At 44.3% G+C, this 24,697-nt stretch overlaps 1 protein-coding gene across 4 annotated transcripts in view; it reads right to left on the bottom strand.

Moving 5' to 3' along the window:
• The window catches only part of RALGAPA1 (Ral GTPase activating protein catalytic subunit alpha 1), a 235,941-nt gene that overhangs the window by 145,675 nt on the left and 65,569 nt on the right, over positions 1-24,697 (bottom strand). Inside the window, exons 12-18 of one of the 4 annotated variants that reach the window (XM_056546922.1) lie at positions 20,664-20,798; positions 18,528-18,676; positions 15,461-15,590; positions 12,650-12,887; positions 11,262-11,423; positions 4,816-4,956; positions 632-1,954 (exon numbers count right to left, since the gene is read on the bottom strand). In XM_056546922.1, the coding sequence (XP_056402897.1) occupies positions 632-1,954; positions 4,816-4,956; positions 11,262-11,423; positions 12,650-12,887; positions 15,461-15,590; positions 18,528-18,676; positions 20,664-20,798 (2,278 nt within the window). The remainder of the gene's footprint in view (positions 1-631; positions 1,955-4,815; positions 4,957-11,261; positions 11,424-12,649; positions 12,888-15,460; positions 15,591-18,527; positions 18,677-20,663; positions 20,799-24,697) is intronic. The other 3 variants (XM_056546923.1, XM_056546924.1, XM_056546925.1) reach the window with 3 other exon arrangements.

The raw sequence follows: 24,697 nt of genomic DNA, 5'->3' as shown, positions 1-24,697 counted from the left end.
ACCAGGGTGCCTCCAGCTGTTGCAAAACTACAACTCCCAGCATGCCCGGACAGCCTTCGGCTGTCCGAGCATGCTGGGAGTTGTAGTTTTGCCACAGCTGGAGCCACCCCGTTTGAGAAACACTGCTCTGGGCTCTGTTAATGTGATACCTGCATCATGCACTTGTGGTGGTAACTGGACAGGCTGGAATAACTGTTAAAATACATGAATGAACAGATTCCCCATTCATTGTGTTCTCCAGGTGTAGTTACATGTAACAAAACACAATAAGACAATGGCAGGACATAACACATAATAGAAGTGATCCCGGGCTATCAAGTAACAAAGCCGTAATAGCCAGGAAGTGACAAGCACTCACCTCACAGGGAGGGTTAGTACAGAAAGCAGAGTTGCTGAGAAAGGTAGGGGAGGTACAACACTTTAAGAAAGGTTATATCAGCCACAGGGGAGTCACATGCAAAGATCCCAGAGAGGGTGTCAACGAGGCATGGGTGAGGAATAAGCGGCAAGTCATCCCAAAAGAAGCTCCTGATTGCTGGCAGCTGGGTTTTTCGTCTGCAATACAAAGCCAAACGGGTGTTGCATCTTTGCGTGCGCTCTGGGAACACTTCCCAGGGCTGAAGGATCTCACCTGCTGCCTTTTTTCCAAAATAGCCCATTACATGACCGTACAGGTCCTTCAGTGGAGCCTCGGCTGCCATCCTTTGCTGCTTCTGCAGGGACACGCTGGCCTTGGGTTTTGAGAGAGCATGAACAACAGATTTATATACGCCTCCTAAAGACGCATGAGAAGAGGCTCTCTCTTGACTGCTAGATCGAGGCCTATGGCGGCTAGATTCCTTATGCCCTTGTGAAGGAGGGTGGGGAACATCCGTTTGGTCGATACCTGTCTGGCTAACTCCTGATGCTACTCTTACCGCACCCATGGCAGCATATGCCGTGGGCTTCCCTGTATCTACAGTAATGGAGGAGTTGGAACTTAAACCACTTAGCTTCCGCAGTCTGACCTTCCAAGGGGCATCCTTGGTCTCCATTGAATTGTAGAAAAGCACCGCCTCAGTTGACGGACGGAAAGACACCTGCACGCTGTTGCGTTTCCGACGAATTGCTTTGGCCTTGTGCGTCACAGACTCGCACAAGTTCTTTATGTTAGCCCCATGTTCACCGCCTGATGATTGAGAGGGCTGAGACGGTTGCAGATCAGGAACCTCGTCTTCCTCTGCTGCAGCTTGTCTAAACAGACCTTTCTTGCGGTCACCTTGCTCCAGGGCAGTTTTACTTTCGTTAAACTCTTCATCAACCTGTATCCTCACATGAACATCCCTCGATCTACCAGGCACCTTCAGTCCCCCGGATTTCCTAGCTACATTTCCTTCTAAACCTGAACTACTCTCAACATGTTGTGAATGGAGCGGTGTGTGATGGAGTCCTTCAGATAACAATGCATGACCCTCGCCTTTAGTGCACAACTCTGACTCCCCAAGGTGTTGGGTTATATGATCCACCAAAGTAGACGTGACCTTGCTTTTATCCATCCCCTCACCTTGCATGCCTTGCCCTTTTAAATACCCCCGTAAACAAGGTAACATGTCTCCCCCCTCAAACTCCTCATACCAGCCCTGATCAATTTCTGCATCCGTCAATTCAGCTGAGCCAGTCAATTGGCAAAGGTGGTCATATATACTGCCATCCGCCTGTGTTAGGGATGCTTCCTGACCGTGTGTGTTAGCGCAGGGGGGGTCCAAAGTCTGAGGGGAGGAATGGTCTGCAACTGGCACTGCACCTTTCACTCTCTCAGCTGCAATAGGCCCCAGGATGTCAGATGTGCTGCTGCTGCGAGGTAAAGTTGAGGTTTCCTCATTGGTGCCTCCAAATGTCTCCGTAGGGGTCTCCTCACTCTGGGAATAATGCCTTACTCGGGGAATGCGTGGACGGACAGGGGCATCATCCATTTCTGTCAGACAGAAGGGGATAAACATTGTAAATAGTTTTTACTTGCAGAACCACAGAGCAGAACAATCTTATACTCAGAAGATCTTAAAGCCGTGTAAAAAGAAGTCAACGTCTGAACACATTGTCACAATAGAACAAAGAGAATTACAAGTCCTTGGTAAAGAACGTGAAAAATAGACGTCAAAAAGTTTCTTTACTTCTTCATACACAGGCAGTAAAAACATTTCATTGCAGGCAAAGTATTAAGGGTCATCAAGAAGAAAAGTGTTAACAATCAAGACTGGGGGAGCATAATGTTAGTGCAGGTTTATACAAAGATGTCAGCATGCAAAGGGTCAAAATCAGGCCAAGCTAATGCAAACACCCCAAAAAACTTTATAATGAAATGCACTGTGTGATCTATAAATACGGGGAACATACCGGGCCTTACGGAGAATTATATGGCTATATTGTTAGGCACCAGTTTAGTTCTGCAGTGGCTTTGAGGGGCTTATATATTAGAAAACCCCTAAGCTGACAATTTTAAAAAAAATGCATCCCGAACGCTGGGTGCGGGATGCGGCTGTCGTGATGTCACGACCACGCCCCTTGTGACATCATGCCACGCTCCATACAGTGACTGCCTAACGGGCATTTCTGGTGTGTGGGCACTGTCAAAAAAGCAACTATATAACATGTACCTGTCTTTAAAGGGGTTCTCCGTTGCTTACACATCTTATCCCCTATCCTAAGGATAGGGGATAAGATGCCTGATCGCGGGAGTCCCGCCGCTGGGGACCCCCGGGATCTTGCACCCGGCACCCCGTTTGTAATCAGTGCCCGGAGCGAACACTGTGTAATCAGTGCCCGGTCTGATTACTGGCGACCACGCGGCCGCCGGCGTGTTACGTCCCGCCTCCGCCCCCGTGTGACGTCACGCTCCGCCCCTCAATGCAAGCCTATGGGAGGGGGCGTGATAGCTGTCACGCCCCCTCCTGTAGGCTTGCATTGAGGGGGCGGGGCGTGATGTCACACGGGGCGGAGGCGTGACATCAAACGCCGCCGGCCGTGTGGTCGCCGGTAATGAGACCCAAAGCGAACACGCTCCGGGGACTGATTACAATCGGGGTGCCGCGTGCAAGATCCCGGGGGTCCCCAGCAGCGACACTCCCGCGATCAGGCATCTTATCCCCTATCCGTTGGATAGGGGATAAGATGTCTAAGCACCAGAGTACCCCTTTAAAGGAGTATTTAAGAAAATTATAATGATAATATTTATTATGTATTCATAACCTATATTATGATTTTCTTAAACACCCCTGTTGTAAGACAGGTAGACATTTTATAGTAGTAGCCGGGGCTTTCATTGCCCTCTTCAATTGGGCAGCCCTCCTGCACTCTACTCGTATCATATACTACAGCTATAAGACAATGCTCTAACTTCACACTAGTTTAACCATTTAGGGGAATCATGTAGGGATCACATATAAACTTTGACGCCAAATATTAGACTTCTACAGTACATGACTAAATAATGAAACAAAATCAATTGACTGTGAAACAAAGAAGCCATTCTGTAGTAACATAAAGGCGACAGACCTTGAGCTCGGGAGGCAAATGCTAGAATAAAAGGTTAAAGCATGTCCAGGTCATAAATACAAAAGTTTACAAGACCATTTGGCAAGTTAGTGCAGAAACGGCATTTTTACATAGTGCATATCAGACATTCTCAAAACTGAAGAATACAGAGCATTTGCCTTTTGAATGGTGCACTGTAGTCCAGATATACTTGGTCATACAGATTATAACATTTTAAAGGGGGTACTCCGCCCCTAGACATCTTATCCCCTATTCAAAGGATAGGGGACAAAATGTCTGATCGCAGGGGGTCCCGCCGCTGGGGACCCTCGCAATCTCCCTGCTGCACTTGGCGTTCGTTTAGAGCAGCAGTCTTCAAACTGTGGTCCTCCAGCTGTTGCAAAGCTACAACTCCTGGCATGCCCGGACAGCCAACGGCTGTCCGGGCATGCTGGGAATTGTAGTTTTGCAACATCTGGAGGGCCACAGTTTGAAGACCACTGGTTTAGAGCGTCGATGCAGCGCCGGAGGCTCGTGATGCCACGGCCATGCTTCGCTCGTGACGTCACGGCCACGCCCCCTCAATGCAAGTCTATGGGAGGGAGCGTCATGGGCGTTACGCCGCCCTCCCATAGACTTGAATTGAGGGTGTGTGGCCGTGACGTCACAAGCAGGGCGTGGCGTCACGAGCCTCTGTCCCACATCGCCAGTCATCAGGCACAGAGAAATGTTCGCTCCGTGTACCGGATGTCTCTGGTGCCACAGCCAAGATTGTGGAGGTCCCCAGTGGCGGGACCTCTGCGATCAGACATCTTATACCCTATCCTTTGGATAGGGGATAAGAGGTCTAGGGGCGGAGTACCCCTTTAAGGGTAAGAAACCAAAACAAGCTCTTAAATCTAAAATCATTTCTATGGCAAAAGACTTCATTACAAGCCGTATCTGAATTTATATCAGTGTGTCTGGTGTCAATTTCTTACAAGGACCCCGACGTTTACTTACTAGGTTTTTTGAGGAAGTAACATTGATGCCCATAGGATTGGCTATCAATGTCTTATTGGCGAGGTGCATGAAATAGAGGGAAACCAGCAGGATATTTACAGCCATCTGAACTACAGCTGCACATATTGGTCTATAAGGGAGTTTGAGAATGTCTGATGACAGTGATTAGAGAACGTGCATAGAGGGAATGGGTGCACGGATTACACCCTTCTCTCTCAGACATAGTGTAATGCTCTCCTCTTTTCTGTGAGATTACAGGGGGCTGCAGACAGTGGGAAGGGGTGCAGACAGAGGAGCCACTACCTGACAGCTCATCGGAAAGCAGAGTGAGAACAATATCAGGCAGAAGGGGTTTGGAAGGATGAATCAGGACAGGTGCACTTTTAGCGCTGCGGATAGAGGCTGATGGCAGGGCACTGTCCCCAATGGATCGGCTCCTCATGGCTTTAAAAAAAAAGAAGACAGAAAGACAGGAGAGATCGGGGAAAAAGAGGGACCGGAGAGGGAAGAGAAGTGACTGATGAGAGTGCAGCAAAACCACAAGAAGCAGGCAGAAAAGTGAAATAATGCACGTGGAGAAACTCTATAACATTGTGTGCTCTTATGGAGAAGCATGGACGGAGGTGGTGACATGGAGCAGAAAGAGAAACAAGAACGCGGCAAAACAGAGAGAAGGGTAGAAACGGAAAAATATACCACAAATAGCAAAACACATTGACGAATCAAACAGGGAAAAGCAATGAGGTCCTAGTGAAAATAGAGTCACTAAATGGGCTCCTCAGCCTAACTCAGTGTTTGCCAACCAGGGTGCCTCCAGCTGATGCAAAACTACAACTCCCAGCATGCCCGGACAGCCAAAGGCTGTCCGGGCATGCTGGGAGTTGTAGTTTTGCAACAGATGACGGCACCCTGGTTGGGAAACTTTGGCCTAACTGGTTTGTAAGAAAGTCAACAAGTCCACGTCCATGTCGTACCCACAGAAGTCCAGCAAGCTGTGTAAAAAGACAACGTTTCTTCCATTCCAATTCGGCAACTATACCTACAGCAAATGTGCAAGGTGAGGACCCCACACGAGAGCACCGAAACTGTGCTTTCCAGACTCCTGTGAGTACGTATTGAGGAGGAGAAGTGGAAAATGTTTAAAGGGGTACTCCGGTAGAAAATTATTATTATTATTTTTTTTATTTTTATCAACTGGTGCCAAAAAGTTAAACAGATTTGTAAATTACTTCTATTAAAAAATCTTAATCCTTCCAGTACTTATTAGCTACTAAATACTACAGAGGAAATGATTTTCTTTTTGAAACACTGTGCTCTCTGCTGACATCCCGAGCACAGAGCTCTCTGCCGACATCACGAGCACAGTGCTCTCTGCTGACATCTCTGTTCATTTTAAGAACTGTCCAGAGTAGGAGAAAATCCCCATAGCAAATATATGCTGCTCTGGACAGTTCCTAAAATGGACAGAGATGTCAGCAGAGAGCACTGTGCTTGTGATGTCAGCAGAAAGCTCTGGGTTCCAAAAAGAAAAGAATTTCCTTTGTAGTATTCAGCAGCTAATAAGTACTAGAAAGATTAAGATTTTTTTATTGAAGTCATTTACAAATCTGTTTAACTTTCTGGCACCAGTTGAATTAAAAAAATAAAAATAAAAAGTTTTCCACCGAAGTACCCCTTTATTAACTTGTCCATCGGCTGACCAAATCTTATGTGCAGGCATAAAGTTCATTGTTAGTCTGCAGCTCATCACTAGTAAACAGGGAATGTGCTGGTGACAATGGGGGAGATTTATCAATACCTGTGCAGAGGAAAAGTTGTTGAGTTGCCCATAGCAACCAATCAGCTCGCTTCTTTCATTTTTAACAAGGCCTCTGCAAAATGAAAGAAGCAATCTGATTGGTTGCTATGGGCAACCGGGCCACTTTTCCTCTGCACAGGTATTGATAAATCTCCCCCAATAAGAATAGTGAATGGCAGCACAAACAATCAAGCGATCGTTCAGCTATTCATTACTGAGGACGTGTGATTTGTGTGAGAAAGTGTGTTTACACTAGCGTTTCCCAACCAGGGTGCCTCCAGCTGTTGCATAACTACAACTCCCAGCATGCCCATCGGCAATCAGTACATGCTGGGAGTTGTAGTTTTGCAACAGCTGGAGGCACCCTTGTTGGGAAACACTGGTTTACACATTCAGGCTTTTAATTGCAATTATTAAATAAAAAGCCAGGAACCGATCATAAATAGAGGACAAGCGTAAGGTAAAGACTGAGACTTCTTTTCAAATCGGTTCCTGGCATTGTATTCAATAGTTGCAATTAAAAACCTGAATGTGTGAACACAGCCCTTGTAAATGTTCTATAACTGGTAATACATAAGTTGCTTTTCTGATGGATCATTTGCCTATAGCTCTTATCTGTACCAGATCTTAGGCTCTGTGCACACTACATTCGAGCCTTCAGACAGAGATACATGTCAACATATACGTCTGATGGAAAACGCTGATGTATACTACGGTATATATGTATACACGTCAACCAGAGGCTCCTACTGAGTGACTACTGTTTATGAGGGGGCAGTCTGCTGTGCTTTCTTATACAAAAGAAAAACAAATATGTCAATGCATTCCACCCCAACAGAGGCCAACAGGACATTATTTTGGCTTCTATTGGTTAAATATATATATTTAGAATATAGGCTAGGAGCTTTCCCAGAATATACGCCAAACATAGAGCAGTGTGCACAAAGCCTCAGCAACTGCTTTAGCTTCCCTGTGCATTAGTTTCCATAAATCTACCTACAGTCATGGCCGTAAGTGTTGGCACCCCTGAAATTTGTCAAGGAAATGAAGTATTTCTCACAGAAAAGGATTGCAGTAACACATGTTTTGCTATACATGTTTATTCCCTTTGTGTGTATTGGAACTAAACCAACAAAGGGAGGGAAAAAAGCAAATTGGACATAATGTCACACCAAACTCCAAAAATGGGCTGGACAAAATTATTGGCACCCTTTCAAAATTGTGGAAAAATAAGATTGTTTCAAGCATGTGATGCTCCTTTAAACTCACCTGGGACAAGTAACAGGTGTGGGCAATATAGAAATCACACATGAAAGCAGATAAAAAGGAGAGAAGTTCACTTAGAATTTGCATTGTTTGTCTGTGTGTGCCACACTAAGCATGGACAACAGAAAGAGGAGAAGAGAACTGTCTGAGGACCTGAGAACCAAAATTGTGGAAAAATATCAACAATCTCAAGATTACAAGTCCATCTCCAGAGATCTAGATTTGCTTTTGTCCACAGTGCGCAACATTATCAAGAAGTTTACAACCCATGGCACTGTAGCTAATCTCCCTGGGCATGGACTGAAGAGAAAAATAGATGAAAGGTGTCAATGCAGGATAGTCCGGATGTACTGTACAGCCCAGTGTCAGAAAGCTGGGTTTGCGTCCAAGATCTTGGGAGAGTTCTGAATTGGGCAGCAATGAGTCCAGATCTAAATCCCATTGAACACCTGTGCAGAGATCTTAAAATTGCTGTTGGGAAAAGGCGCCTTCCAATAAGACCTGGAGCAGTTTGCAAAGGAAGAGCGGTCCAACATTCCCGCTGAGAGGTGTAAGAAGCTTATTGATGGTTATAGGAAGTGACTGATTTCAGTTATTTTTGGGTGTGCAACCAAATATAAAGTTAAGGGTGCCAATAATTTTGTGCAGCCCATTTTTGGAGTTTGGTGTGATCTTATGCCCAGTTTGCTTTTTTTCCTCCTTTTTTTGGTTTAGTTCCAATACACACAAAGGGAATAAACATGTGTTTAGCAAAACATGTGTTACTGCAATCCTTTTCTGTGAGAAATACTTCATTTTCTTGAAAAATTTCAGGGGTGCCAACATTTACAGCCATGACTGCGTGTGTATGTAAATAGTGCCCTACTGGGAATCTGATCGGGCCATCAATGTTTGATGGATTGGGTCTGAAGTCTGGGACCCCCACTAATAAACTGAAGGGCTGCAGCCCTCATGCAAGCACTGTAACCCCTTCATTGTTTATATAGGTGGCAGATTATCTTAAGAGTGGTTATGTCTGGTACAACAGCTCGTACCATTCAAGTGAATAGGAAAAGTCACAGCTACTGTAATGGACAGTACCTATTGTGAAGTCTTCAGCCTGGAGATTGAAACCAGTTTGATCAAACATCCATGACCTATCCTAAGGACAGGCTTGTAAAGGCCCAGAGAACAACTTTATTACCAAAGAATAATAAAGTTTTCCAGAATATAGTTAACATCAAGGAGGTAAAATGTACATGGACATGAAATAGTGTGCATGACAAAATAGGATTCCCAGTTTTAGGTAAATGAAGCTTACTGCATTATATTCACTACTGTCAGTGAACAGAACTGTTCAATACTTACATTCTGCAGTTCAGAACCTATCCTGGCCTATAGCTCTTAAAGGGGTACTCCAGTGGAATGTTTTTTTTTGGGGTTTTTTTAAACAGATTTCTAGATTAATTCTATTTAAAAAAATTCTTAATCCTTCCAGTACATATTAGCGGCTGTATGCTCCAGAGGAAATTCTTTCCTTTTTGGGATTTCTTTTCTCTCACGACCACGGTGCTCTCTGCTGACACCTCTGTCCATGTAAGGAACTGTCCATAGCAGGAGAAAATCCCTATAGCCAACATATGCTGACTGGACAGTTCCTAAAATGGACAGAGGTGTCAGCAGAGAGCACTGTGGTCATGACAAAAGAAATCCCAAAAGAAAATAATTTCCTCTGTAGTATACAGCCGCAAATGAGAATTGGAAGGATAAAAACATTTTTTTATAGAAGTAATTTACAAATCTGTTTAAACTTTCTGGCACCAGATGATTTCTAAAACAAAAAGTTTTCCACCGGAGTACCCCTTTAACTCCTTAGAGGGGTATTCCACCTATTAAAGCAGTGTTTCCCAACCGGTGTGCCTCCAGCTGTTGCAAAACTTCAACTCCCAGCGTGCCCGGACAGCTGAAGGCTGTCCGGGCATGCTGGGAGTTGTAGTTTTGCAACAGCTGGAGGCACACTGGTTGGGAAACATTGTTTTAAAGGATAGAAGATAGGTGTCTGATTGGAAGAGGTTCCGACCGCTGAAAGGCCTCTCTGTACAGTGCCTCCTCTTTCACCTCAAGTGTGAGGCAAGTAGGGTGCTGATTTATAAAGTGTACCCGTCAGAGCTAACAAAAAAAAATTTTTTTTTTAAGTATATATCACTCGGTACCTAATCCTGACCATGTACTATCTTTTTTATTTTTTTTTTATTACGCTTAATTTAGCTCACAAGTCTGAATTCCTCTCAAAGGGAGGGGGCGTGGCCTCCCTGTGCAGGTCTCCGCCCCCTCCCTCAGTATGCTGTCTGCTCACATCTCCCCTAGCATTAGCAAAACTACAACTCCCAGCTTGTCCTCACTGACAGTAGCGGGACACAAGCTGACAGTGGGAGGATTTTCCTCCAGCTGTGATCCCTGTGCTCCCAGCTGTCAATCAAGGAAGTGTGTCCATGACATAGGTGATGATGCATGGACACAGCAGGACTAGTATGTGTCCAAGCAGGCGGGGGGGGGGCAGTTGTTTGGCTTTTTCAGTATGAAATAATGAAATACTGAAAATTTTCTAATGAAAGCAATTGCAAAATACCTATTGGTTTTGCATGCTTTACAACATATCAAATGTTTTGGTATCTGACAGTGCCCATTTAAATAAATGTATTTTTAATCCTGGATAACCCTTTTAACAATAAAGATTAGGCATAAACATTTTTATATGTAAAAGTATTTAGGGTAGGGGACAAAATAAAAAGCATGTACTACCCTGGTGCCATTCTGAAAGTGCCATCCCTGTTGTCAGCACTTTAGACACATAGGAAATGCCTGTTTATGCCTGTTACAAGGGATTGGCTAAGTGGGTTGGAGAACAGGAAGCTCCAAGCAGTGATGATGGGTGAATGGCACACTTTAAAAAAAAAAAAATCTGTCCACCGCCCTGAGCACTTTTACCTGCAATATTAGGCCCCTTTAACACTGCTGTTGCTTCCCGTCAAGAATGGCCGTCAATGTCTATTTTTTTTTCCTGACTTTAAAGGCCGTTCTGATGACGGGGAGCAAAAAACACCACAACGGGTCCCAGCGGCTCCCAATTACTATTATGGGGGCCGCCAGGCACTGTTATGAACACCGGGAGAAAAAAAAAGACTGTACATGCAGTAATTTTCCACCAGCTATTTTGCCCGACTCTCCTGACGGCCATTACACTACCGTGTCCTAAAGGCAGCGTGAAAGAAGCCTTACCTGGACAGGTTCTCTGCATGTAAAAAAAAAAAAAAGTTTCCATTCACTGACAGCAAGCAGAAAGAGACCAATTCAAACATAAAGCTATACAGAAAGCTAAATGACCTTTTATTATACAATAAATAAGCTTATTAGACATAAAACGGGAAACCCCATTTTATCACAAGTTTGTAATCCACACGTTCTATTTTATATCCTGAAATAATGAGGAAATAACACCCAGCTAAGCAAACGGAAATGATGTGGCCTATACACAATATGGAAGAGTACAACACACAGAATGGATCTAACCAACACCTTCTGCTGATATATATTTAATCTAGATTCATATCGAAGTAAAACATACCAGCACTGAATCCAGCAACCAGTGAGGTCATGGACTGATATGAGCAATGGAATCATGACGGATGTTTGAATGTTCACATACCAATAGTTTTCTGGCGCACAATATTTCTGGCTTTCTCAGTGCCAGGTGATCCAGTGGTAGTGGCACTGCGCTGGCGCATTGGGGGCTGGCCGGGTTGCTCTCTGCTCCACCCTCGTGAGAACGACTTGTCCACTGAACCTTTCTGAAATTCGTGGTTACATCCTACATACAGGAAATGACAGAGTCTGAGAGGATATTGTCACCGCATAATATCAATCACATCGTTTGGTGTATTATTCTGTATTATGTGTCTAAGACAATTTCTGTAAATTTTGCAGGGAAATCCATAGGTATACCACAGTAAAAAAAAAAAATAAAAAAAAAAATAAATAAATAAATAAAATCGGCAAGTGTAATGTGTAGGTTCTGCAGCAAACTCACCACATACTTTACCCCTGATGCACTGAAGGGGGTGAAACACGCAGTAAGGATGTTCTGATTTTAGTGCTAAAACTTTGCAGGACAAGTGCTCTATACACTTGACTTGCACAAGATATTGCTACAGACTTCTGTTGTGAAATTCGCATAGCAAATCTGGGACATGTGGACCCAGCCTAATAGTGTTTGCAATAGTTAGTTAGATTTGAGAGAGAAAGTAGTGCAAACTTGACAGTACCTGATAGTCCAATATAAGTCAATGTGGTCCACTGGGCATCAGTGATTTCAATCATGGTAGATCTGACACTGTGTTGTGGCTTTGGTTATAAGGTTATGACAGAGATATGGACAGAGCTGGTAGAGCCTATACAACCCATGGGGCAATGCCTGGTTTAACGGTGAGTACTGCCCTATATATCAAAGTCATGTTTAAAAGGTTTTTCCTATGAATGAAAGACGGCACCTTTCCGCGGGGTCCTGGGTTCTACTAGTTGAATGAAGCAGCAGTTAGACATGTGCACTGCCATTCTATTCAGTGTTATCTTCATCAGACCCATAGAGTTGAAAGGAAGGGCAGTAAGCATGTCCAACTATTGCTCCATTTAACTAGGGCAATATTTTCTAACTAGTGTGACTACAAATGTTGCAAAACTACAACTCCCAGCATTCCCGAAAAGCCCTAGGCTGTCCAGGAAAGCTGGGAGTTGTAGTTTTGCAACAGCTGTAGGCACACATGTTGGGAAACACTAAACTTTGAGTACTCAGGACCCAACTGATTGGACCCTCATCTATCAGGCACATCATCTATCCTGTGGGTAGATGAGAAGTGTGATTTGTGGAAAATCCATATAACTCATATTGCCACTGTGGCCTTTGTATGTCACTTGCAAAGAAAGCATCTCTCTCCATAAGTACCTCTTACATGCTTACAGTGAAGGGTATTAAGCTGCACCTCAGTGATGTATAATGAGCATTGTTGTGAGCTTTTAATGTGTATTTTTGTTTTTAACCTTTGCCTTTGTGCTTCTTCTGCTTTAGCTCGCTTAGCTTGTCTAGTGGCAACTCGTTCAAGTCAAGATGGTAGACATTCTTGGCCAGCACTTTGGTTAACGTGTCCATGGTGTGAGCCCATTCTGTGACTAGCTCCTCCCAGTAAGTCAGTGACGACATAACTGCCAATAGATCATCCCACAGTTCTCGCGATACGCTAACTTGAAGGCTGGCCTTAATCCAGGCCACAATTAGGGTCTGAGGGGAGAAAAATAAACAGTGGTAGTATGAAGAATGCATATAAAAATTACATATATTTATAGACATACATGCGAGAGAGAATTACAGCAGCACGCTGCTGGCACAAAGAGATATATGAAATGCTATATTGCTATAGTGATAAATTAAGGTTCTTAGCTTACCATTTGGCCAAATAGCATGTACCATCCCACCACGATAAGGTGGCCTCATTGGGACAGACCCTACACTATGAATATGCCTCTGAGCATTAAGTTACCAGGCTTGCAAGGTCTGAGCCATCCAGCACCTTATAAAATGGGTGGGGTGCACGAACCAAGATGGAGATAGCCACTCCCCCCATATGTACAACACAAAGAAAGGTAGAAGTTGGCCAGCACATACTGATACACAACTATTGCATGGACCCGGCATACAGGTGCACGCTGCTACAGTTAAACAAACACAAGCAAGAGAATTACAGCAGCACACTGCTAGCACAAAGAGATATATATATATATATATATATATATATATATATATATACACACACACACACACACACACACACACACATACATATACAGTGGTCCCTCAACATACGATGGTAATTGGTTGCAGGAGGACCATCGCTTGTTGAAACCATCGTATGTTGAGGGATTCATACCGTGGATTATACTCCCATGTCCCCGCCGCTCCGACCCATCAGTTCGCTGCGCCTCTGCGTACGAATCACTACGTCGCCGCTGCCCTGCGGCATCGCTCTCAGTCAGTCTTCACGTGATGGCAGCAACGGAGAGCAATGGCTCAGGGCAGCGGCAGCACAGGAGCAGCGAAATGACAGGCCGGAGCGGCAGGACATGTAAGTATCATTTAACAGGGCACATGGGTCCCATTTATCAGCTATCCAGCGGAAGCTGAAGCAGTCAGCGTTGCCGGGTAGCCGTTTTTGCGATGGGCCCCGACACAGAAGCATTGTATGTTGATGCAGCCAACTTTAAGGGGGGACCAGCAGACCACCTAATGTGAATGGGGGCCTGCTGACTCTGCCCTGAAACATGATGTTGGGGGGACGAAGGATTGGGCATTTTAGATTTCAAATGCCCGATCCTTTTGTACTCTGGGACATACAGTGGATATAAAAAGGTCTATACACCCTTTTAAAATGCCAGGTTCTTGTGATGTTAAATAAAAAGACATGAAATTAAATCATGTCAGAACTTTTTCCTGTAATGTGACCTATAATGTGAACAATTCAATTGCAAAAAAAACTGAAATTTTTGAGGCAGAATGCAAAGAAAATTGATAAAAAATAATAATTACACTATCCACCTGGCTGCATATGTGTGCACACCCTCTTATAACTGGGGATGTGGCTGTGTTCAGAATTAACCAATCACTTAAACATATGCTAAATAGAAGTCCTTACTCACCTGCCATTATTTAAAGTGACACAGAATAATCAGAAATAAAGTTCAGCTAGTAGGACTTGCCTAACATTTGCTTAAAGGGGTACTCCCGTGGAAAACGTTTTTTTTTTTTTTTTTTTTTTTTTAAATCAACTGGTGCCAGAAAGTTAAACAGATTTGTAAATTACTTCTATTAAAAAAATCTTAATATTTCCAGTACTTTTTAGGGTCTGTATACTACAGAGGAAATGGTTTCTTTTTGGAAGACAGAGCTCTCTGCTGACATCATGACCACAGTGCTCTCTGCTGACATCTCTATCCTTTTTAGGAACTGTCCAGAGCAGCATATGTTTGCTATGGGGATTTTCTCCTACTCTTAAAATGGACAGAGTTCTTAAAATGGACAGAGATGTCAGCAGAGAGCACTGTGGTCATGATGTCAGCAGAGAGCTCTGTGTTCCAAAAAGAAAACCATTTCCTTTGTAGTATTCAGCAGCTAATAAGTACTGGAAGGATTAAGATTTTTTTAATAGAAGTATTTTTCAAATCTGTTAAACTTTCTGGCACCAGTTGATTTAAAAAAAAAAAGTTTTCCATGGGAGTACCCCTTTAATTGCATCTCAGAGCAAGAGCCATGGTCTGCAGAGAGCTTCCAAAGCATCAGAGGAATCTCATTGCTGAAAGATATGTCAGGAGAAGAATATAAAAGAATTTCCAAAGCATCAAATTAACCATGAAACTGGAGCTATCAACAGGGTGGAGCTGGGCTGGACATTGCATAGACTGCACACCAACCTCCTGCTCGAGCGCCGATACAGCTATCCTGCCCGCTACCAACCCTCTTGGCACACATATAGTAAACTGCATATAGAGATTTGCTAGACACATGGTGGGTGTCTCTCCCTTCCTTTGCTGCTGAATGTGATGGGGCAAAGAACCTGCTATTTTAAAAGGTGTGTAGACTTTTTAGATCCACTGTAAGCTGCCAAAAAGGAGTCCGACAGCATCTTTCTCCACTTAAAGCCAATTGTATAGTACAAGAAGAAAAAAATGGCAGCCCTAGTTTATAGAGCAAATATCAGAGATTAGAGCCTGAACTTCATTTATCTGGCTGTAACACAAGAGGAGATCCACTGAGAAGCCAATGACTACTTCTGCCCTTCACATTGTATCCTGCCAAGTTACCTGAAACAATGGTCCTGCCAACCGTCCAGCCAAAATTTGATTTTTCCTGCCTTGATATTGCTGTAGAACCTGGGGTGGGACCTTTAGCACTGACTCTGTAACCCTAAGCATAACCAGTAGTAGCTGCATCCTGGATACGACAGAATGGTGACAAGGTTAATGGATCATGTATGTAAAGGAACAAATACAGGTATAGAATATGTTAACCTACTAGAACTGGGCTCTCTTGGATCAATCAGTTTCCTAAGAATTACAATGGCCTTAAAGGGGTACTCCACTGCTAGACACCTTATCCCCCATCCAAAGGATAGGGGATAAGAGGGTCACACTGCTGGGGCCCCCAATGATCTCCCACAGCACCCGACGTTCTAAACAAACACCAGGTTCCTGTGGCAGTGCTCGTGACATCATGACCACGTCCCCTCATGACATCATGCCATGCCCCCTCCTTTCATGTCTATGGGAGGGGGCGTGTCATCTGACACCCCCCTTCTTATAGACCTGAATGGAGGGGGCGTGGCATGACACCACGAGGGGGAGTGGACGTGAAGTTACGATCACGGCCTCAGACTTCGAGCGTTCTGAACAAAATTTTCAGAATGCTGGAGCACCAAAGTACCCCTTTAACTGTGCATTTACATTCACTAGATAAGATATACATTGTGTAATATATATATATATATATATATATACACACACACACACACACACACACACACAGGGGCGGACACAGACAGCATAGGGCCCCTGTGCAAAGAACGTGCCTGTCCCCCCCCCCCCCCCTATACATCAATTGTTCAGGTAGGAGATAAATAGGAGATAGATAGATAGATAGGAGATAGATAGGAGATAGATAGATAGATAGATAGAAAGATATTAGATGGATAGATAGATGATAGATAGAGATAGATAGATATAAGATAGATACAGCAGATAGATAGATGATAGATAGGACATGGATATCTTTTTACCAACCAGGGTGCCTCCAGATGTTGCAAAACTAAAAAACTACAACTCCTGGGCCTTTGGCTGTTAAGGTATGCTGGGAGTTGTAGTTCTGCAACAGCTGGAGGTCCGCAGGTTGAAGACCACTCTTCCCCTTTCCTTACTTGTCTGCACTTCAGCTGTCTTGCGGTCTGCGGGGTCAGTGAAGCAGATGAGTTACGCAAGACCCTCCGCCTGACCTGCCAAAGCGCAGACAGGTAAGGAAAATAAACAAAACTATAAAAAGCAGGAAAAGGGGGAATGATGAGGGAGGGGGAGGGAGGGAAAATGAAAAGTAAAGCTCACTTGTTTTCTCCCGCACTATCCACAGGAACTGGTGTGGTGGATAGTGCGGGAGACGCTGATTAAAAGGTAGGGCAGATCCGGACAAGGTAGGTCATTTTAATCAGCGTCTCCCGCACTATCCACCACACCAGTACCTGTGTATAGTGCGGGAGAAAACAAGTGACAGTGCGGGGAGGAGACGCCGCTGGTCACTGATTTAAAGTGGCCGCGGCCGTGCAGTTAATACTTAACAAGCAGACGCTGCTGTGGCTGCTTTAAATCAGTGACCAGAAGATGTATCGGCGTATAAATCGCAGGCAGACTTTTTACCTTAAATTTAAAAGTTTTAAAAGTGCGTGTTATACGCCGATAAATACGGTATATCATTATATATATATAATATTTATAATTAGACTGGAACACAGTCATAGAAAATCTAAGTCATACTGATTGATAAGAGGGGAGGAAAGATTGTTTTATTTTTTTTATTTATTTTTTGATCAGAAAGATTTGTCACATATTAACCACTTGCAGGTCACCAAATGATTAAAGACATCTGATCAGTCCTCAAGTGACTCTGGAAGGACGTCCCTAAATGTCCTTGCAAAGTCTGCAGCTGCACAGTCTACTTTAGACTTTACTAATCTCTAGGACAAAGGGTCTGAAAGGGTAGCTGTGCATTACTATTGTGCTGGTGATATTTTGGGTACAGTAAGTTATGGCATTTCCACATAATATATGCTATTACCCGATCCAATGAGAAAACCCCTTAAAGCTATATTCTAGAGATGAGCGAACTTACAGTAAATTCGATTCGTCACGAACTTCTCGGCTCGGCGGTCGCTGACTTTTCCTGCAGAAATTAGTTCCAGCCCACCGGAGCACTTGAAAGCTGAACTCATTTATGCAGGAAAAGTCATCAACTGCCGAGCCGAGAAGTTCGTGACGAATGGAATTTACTGTAAGTTCGCTCATCTCTACTATATTCCAACACGCACATTGGGCCTCATTTACTAAGCTAAAACCCACTATTTTTTGTCGGGTTTTTCTAAGGTTATTTTGGTGCATAGTGTCTGAGACATGTCTCAGACACTGGCCCTTATTTACTATTGCAAACCCGACATGTTTTGCGGGGTTGTGCGCCAGAAATCCTTTCTGCGCCAGATTTTGCACCAGAATTGAAAAAAAAAATAAAAAATAAACCCTGACTAACTCTCCATTTTGCTAAGAAAAACCCCAAAAGGGGGCGTGGCTGCCTGGAAAAGGGGGCGTGGTCTCCGAGAAGGGAAAGTGTAGGGAAAAGTGGAAAATGTAGGGAAACCTTAGTAAATACCGTGGAAAATAAATTGTAGGGAATTAAAACCCGCAAAGAAACCTACACAACACTCTTAGTAAATAAGGGCCCCTGTGCGACAGTGTGCACCAGGAAAATCCAACTAACCAGACATTGCCTTGTGAAAAGGAGGGAAAGGGGTGTGGTCTACCGCAAAGGGGCGTGGTCGGTACAAAAGGGGGCGTGGTTTCACAACCTGACCTATTTGCTATTGCATTCACAGAAAATCCTGTGAATAAATGGCTGAAAATTTCCACCTAGGAAAAGTTGGTCAAAAAATGTGCCCAACTTGTATATCTGTGATCCCCATAGTAAATAGGGTGAAAGCCTGCAAGTCCGAAAAAACATTTCCCACTAGAAAAAACCCGACACTCTTAGTTAATGAGGCCCTGTGTGTAAATATACTGTATCCGTTGCAAAGAGCTCAACCATGCAGCAGTATTCACTTCCAGTTGCCCTTATTACCAGGTCTTCTTATCCATGCAGACTTGCACCACCATGTAACGATAGATGTTCAGGACCCTTTTGCACATGTCCGTATGTTCATTTAACATTGTCTTGTTGTCATTTGCCGGCTCAAGCAAAATGATATTTGCAGCATTTACAATAAAAACCTATCAATAAAATAAAATGCAACATCTTATAAGCATGGATAAATGCTTCACCCGTGAATTAGATCAGTGTATCCCAACCAGTGGCCTCCCGCTGTTTCAAAACCACAACTTACAGCATGCACCCAAAAAGATGCAATGGAGTCATTAAATATGAATAAAATCCAAACAATTTTATTGGTATGCATTAAAAACCAAACACATATATAATAGGAGGAAAAGGCCTATAAAAATGCGGCATCACCGGACTCCCTACATAAATAGGATAATAATCATGGGGCATACCTCCTACTGATTGAGTGATGGAAAGTGTTAATATACACACCAGCATCTTATATACCGTATATACTTGAGTATAAGCCGACCCGAATATAAGCCGAGGCCCCTAATTTCACCCCAAAAACCCAGGAAAAGTTATTGACTCGACTATAAGCCTAGGGTTAGAAATACATCATCCCCCTCTGTCATCATCCAGACCCCCGTCATTAACATCCCCGTCATCATCACCCTCGTCATTATCCCCCCCACCCCCTTCATCATCACCGCCTGTCAATCCTTTCTTCAGTGGTCTTCAACCTGCGGACCTCCAGATGTTGCAAAACTACAACTCCCAGCATGCCAGGACAGCCATCGGCTGTCCGGGCATGCTGGAAGTTGTAGTTTTGAAACATCTGGAGGTCCGCAGGTTGAAGACCACTGCGGCCTTCGTCATCATCCAGACCCCCCCTTTAGTTTTCTACTCACCTCCCCTTGGTGGAAAGGAAGGGTGAGCTGGTCCAGGTCATCTATGCTGCAGGGACCGTCCGGTGGGGAGGGTTAGTCGTTCAGGGCTGTCCATCTTCACCGGGAGGCCCTGTGCTGCGCACGGACGTCCCAGTGCATCGTCGTCAAGGCAACGTCACTAGTCAGGGGCCGGCCCGGAGCGGAGAAGAGGGCCTCCCGGTGAAAATGGACAGCCCGGAACGACTAACCATCCCCACCTCACCCTTCCTTCCCACCGAGGGGAGTAGAAAACTAAAAGGTGGTCTGGATGATGACGAAGGCCGCAGTGGTCTTCAAACTGCGGACCTCCAGATGTTTCAAAAGCCGATGGCTGTCCGGGCATGCTGGGAGTTGTACTTTTGCAAAATCTGGAGGTCCGCAGGTTGAAGACCACTGAGAAGGGATTGACAGGCGGAGAGTTCACTCGAGTATAAGCTGAGGGGGGCGTTTTCAGTACGAAAAATCGTGCTGAAAAAAAATGGGCTTACACTTGAGTATATACGGTACATAACTGCATGAAATTGCATGATAAAATAAAGTGCCGTGTGCTGGAAATCAAAGATCATGACATGAAAAGTGCAAAGTGCCACAATATACAGTACAACGAGTAATACCCACAAAAAAACGGTTATGGGGCCCCTACAGGCTTTGCCTACCACTTGGTTTTTTTGTGGGTATTATTAGTTGTACTGTATATTGTGGCACTTTGCACTTTTCATGTCATGATCTATGATTTCCAGCACACGGCACTTTATTTTGTCATGCACATATATGTATATATGATATGCCGGTGTTTATTAACACTTTCCACCACTCAATCAGTATGAGGTATGCCCCATGATTATTATCCTATATATGTAGGGAGTCCGGTGATGATGCTTTTTTTTTTGGTTGCCTTTTCCTCCTCTATTATATATGTGTTTGGTTTTTAATGCATACCAATAAAATTGTTTGGATTTTATTAATATTTAATTACTCCATTGCATCTTTTTGAGTTTATGGTTAGTTGGGAGTCCATGTTTTACTGACAGACGTTCCCTATATAGGGGGTATTATAGTAGTCTTTATAGTGCTACATATCTACTATCCCATTGATTTCTGTCTGCCTTTCTGGTTTCACTTACAGCATGCGCAAACAGCCTTTGGCTGTCGTAGTTTTCCAATTGTTGGAGGCCACTTGTTGGAAAACTGTAAATTAGATGGAACAGAGTGATATATATATAAGTACCTGATACAAAGCCTGAGCACCAGCCTTTACATTCCTGTCCAAGAGATCTGCTTCGGAGAGCTTTGTAGTGGAGTCCAGGTGACACTTAGACCAACTCGACGTGCGGACATGACCTGGAGGAGCGGTCAGTGTATCCTATAAGACAAGAATTGAGTGCCTAGAAACCACTGTAAAATCCTATGAAAGGATGTACAAGATGATATCCACTGAGAAGTAATACATGGTGACGCAAAGTGTGATTCAATGTGATGTTCATGTAGATGTATGTTTACCTCTGGTTCATATTAGAAAATTGCATTATCTAGAATATTCTTCTAGAGATCTTAGCACTCCTACTGTAGCAGCTACAGGGAACTGTCAGCTGTATTTTTTTCAAGTACTACAGTCTGGTTCACCTCCTTGTCCCCCTCATCTCCCTGCACCTTCTTTATTGATGTAAAGAGCCCTATATATCAGAGAATGAGGTGCTGGAAGGTGAAGGCAGGTGGTACTTGAGCAGGTCAGCCCCACTTTTTTGACACATGGTACAGTTTGCTTTTATACCCTAATAGTTATCCAGCAGCGTCTACAGCTTTTAGCAGCAAATTCCCTTTAAATTCCCCAAGGTTGCGCTTTGACCATATTAGACCCTATGTCTCAACCAGAAGAACAATTTCAAACAATACTTTAGCAATTAATTTATTGCCACTTTCCTCCAAAACAAAAACGCCAGAGAAAGTAAGGTAGCAAACATGTTGAAGGTAAGCTGGTGAAGAAGGTCAAGGTAATCTAGAAATCATGGTGACTTGTAAACTGCTGGTATCTCCTTAAGAAGAGAAAGGCAGGGCCTTGGCCTGGATCCGGTGTGAGAGGACGTGTGTGAGGAGCTGGGGAGCAGAGTGTCTTTCTACCCTGACTTCTCTGTGGAGCTCCGTAGGCAACGGGTGAAGTTCACTGAGGTCCGCTCGGAGTTGCGTGCCAAGGGCTACCACTACTCGATGCTGTATCCTGCCCATCTCAGAGGGGTGGACAGGCCTCTACTAAATTCTTCATCTCTCCGATTGAGGCCCTTAATTGGGTGGATGCCTGTCCGACCCCCGGATTGAACTGTCCTGGACTGTCCGGCTCATGGCTGCTCTCCCGCTTTGTTTCTTAGATAGCTGTTAGGGAGATCGGTTTCTTAGCTTCTGGCTCTCCTAGGGACTCTCTGGGTTCTACTTTTAGCTACTGGCCAATTTAGGTTGTGGTGGGAGATTTCTTGTACTTCTAGCTCAGGTTACTTGGGGTCTTTTCAACGCCCGCTTTAGTTGTATTCAGGGTATAGATGTGCACTGTGTTAGGGCGTAGATGTTTTGCTATGTCCCGTTTGGTGTTAGACAGGGATTTTTTGGGAATGTTATGGTTATGCTTTGTTGAATTTGTTTTATGTCTGTGCCATGTCTGTTTTTATGTGGGTTGTGTGTGGTGTGTGTGTGTGTGGTCCCGGGTCCTGGTCCTCCCTTGCTCCCTCCTGTTTGTCTTTATGATCATCTTTAGTGATGAGGACCCTAAAGGTTGTTAGTTGAATTGTCCGGGGGCTTAATTCCAAGTTTAAGAGGGCGTTATGTTTAGACTTTGTGAAACGTCATTCTCCTCATGTTATCTGTTTGCAGGAAACCCATATCACAGGTAAGAAGGTTCTCTCCCTGAAACGGGCCCGGATAGCAAGTGGCTATCATGCCTCCTTTTTTAATTATGCTAGGGGCGTCTCTGTTTTAATTACCAAGTCCTTGCCGTTGGTTGTTTCCCAGGCAGCCTACGATCACTTTGGCAGGTTTGTCATATTACATTGTTCCCTGGGTTCCTTCTCCTTTGTCCTTGTCTCTGTTTATGTGCCCCCTCCGTTTCAGGTCTCTGTGTTGGAGTTGATTACTAACAAACTGTTGTCTTTTCCCTCTGACCCTGTCCTTTTTATAGGAGATTTCAATGTGGATCCTGATCCTGTGCTCGACCGCACCAATGCGGCTTACCCTGGCTCATCCTCCTTTAACACTTGGCGTCTGGTGTTGGGCCTGACCGACATCTGGAGATGGAAGTATCTGACTGCATCTTCCTTTTCCTTTAACTCTGCAGTCCATAGGTCCTTTTCTTGCATTGACTTTGCTCTGGCAACTGAAGATCTCCTCCAGGCGGTAAGAGATGTTTCCTACACCACTATGGGGATCTCAGACCACTCTGCGGTACAGGTAGTTCTTAATTTGGGTCCTAGCCCCCCTTCCTGTATTTGGCGCATGCACCCTGGCTAGTTACAGGCTGACGCTGTTGTTGAGATTCTGAGGGTTGCCCATACTGAGTACTGGGAGCATAACGCTTCTCATCCTGACCCCTTACTCCAATGGGATGCTTACAAGGCTGTGGTTAGGGGTGCTTTTATAGCGGGAGTGGCAGGCCAACAGAAGATTAGGTCAGCTATGGAGCGTGAGCTGCAGTGGGAAGTGTGCATTTTGGAGGCAGCGTATATTAGGGATCCTTCTCCAGATACTGAAAGGGCGTGGGCAAAGGCTCAGAGGTCTTTATTGGTGGCTCCAAAGGATAGAGTCCAGCTGCAGTTGGCGGATAGGGAGGCTATATTTTTTGAGTTTGGGGATAAGAATGGGAAACTGTTGGCCGTCCTGCTGTCTCTATCCCTTGTATTAAGGGTGGGGATGGTTCTGCGGTATCTGACCCCCAGTTGATTAATTCTGTCTTCAGGGACTTTTATTCCTCCTTATATTCTGCCCCTCCTAGGCCCTGTCAGGGGGAAATTGTATGTTTTTTGCAGGAGCTATCCCTCCCCAAGCTTAGTTGTGCTCAGGCGGAGGCGCTGGATAGCCCCTTTGGAGTTGAGGAGGTAGGACAGGCTATTTGTGATCTTCCCCATGGGAAAACCCTGGGTCTGGATGGAATGGTAGGCGATTGGTACAGGATGAATGAGGAGCTCTTGGCCCCTATACTCCTTAAATTGTTCCCTTCGTTGGCCGATGAGGAGTCCCTTCCAGATTCTATGAAGGAGGCGTTGCTAGTAGTGCTTCCTAAGCCTGGAAAGGACCCGTTGCTTCCCGATTCTTATAGGGACAATCTCCCCTTTATTAATATAAAAATCCTGGCTAGATTCTTGACAACTCGCCTGCGTGGTGCCATATCCTCCATCATTCATCCTGACCAAACTGGTTTTATGCCGGGTAGAGCTACTGATGTGAATTTGAAGCGCCTCCAACTTAATATTGCAGCGGTGGAGGAGGGCTTTCCTACTGGAGTGGTAGTCAGTATAGATGTCTATGCTTCCCACATTGGCCAAGAGTAAAAATAAAACAGCTTGTTTGCATTACAATTGACAATACTGCTTTTATTTAGCAAAGTGTTATCCTCCTAACCAGTTCAGCACAATCAACTAGAGTTCATTTATTATTCTACTATATACCACCTTCTTGACTATCACAAAATTAGTTCTAATGTGTCAGGCTACGTCAATTTGATTAATTTCCCCTGTTATCAATAATGTTTTAATCAAATTTTGAGACAAAAGTGTATAAGCTTCTACCTTAGGAACAAATAACAGAACGTCTTGAATCCCAAGTGTTGAAACCCCACGAGAAACAGATTGTTGACTAAGTCAGCTTAAAAAACAAAAGTAAGTGGGTTTGGCCGGCTTTGTTCTAATGCGTATGGCCAACCTAAAGGGGATGTTTAATTAAGATCTATCACTATTATGTAGCAAAGAAATATCAGGCCTTGTTCACTGAAGTTTTTTCACAAGGTTCCTGTGTAGAATTCTCGCTGAGGGAACAGCATTTATAGAAATCTGTTTGTTAGTGTAGTTAAAGGAGTACTCCGGCACGCACTTTTTTCCTTTTATCCCGTCCAGGCTGCAAAATAAAAGAGAACACTTTATCTTACCTGCCAACGAGCCCCCAGAGCTCCGGTACACTCCGGTACAGGTGTTCGGTCCCCGGGCTGTATTCTTCTTACTTCCTGTTAGCCCGGCACGTCACACGGAGCTTCAGCCTATCACCGGCCGAGGCGGGACATCACTGCGG

Source organism: Hyla sarda, chromosome 11, assembly GCF_029499605.1.
Source record: "Hyla sarda isolate aHylSar1 chromosome 11, aHylSar1.hap1, whole genome shotgun sequence".
In the NCBI taxonomy this organism is placed as follows: Eukaryota; Metazoa; Chordata; class Amphibia; order Anura; family Hylidae; genus Hyla; species Hyla sarda.
The sequence above is the reverse complement of the archived record's forward strand: the minus strand, read 5'-3'. Positions and strand labels throughout refer to the sequence as shown.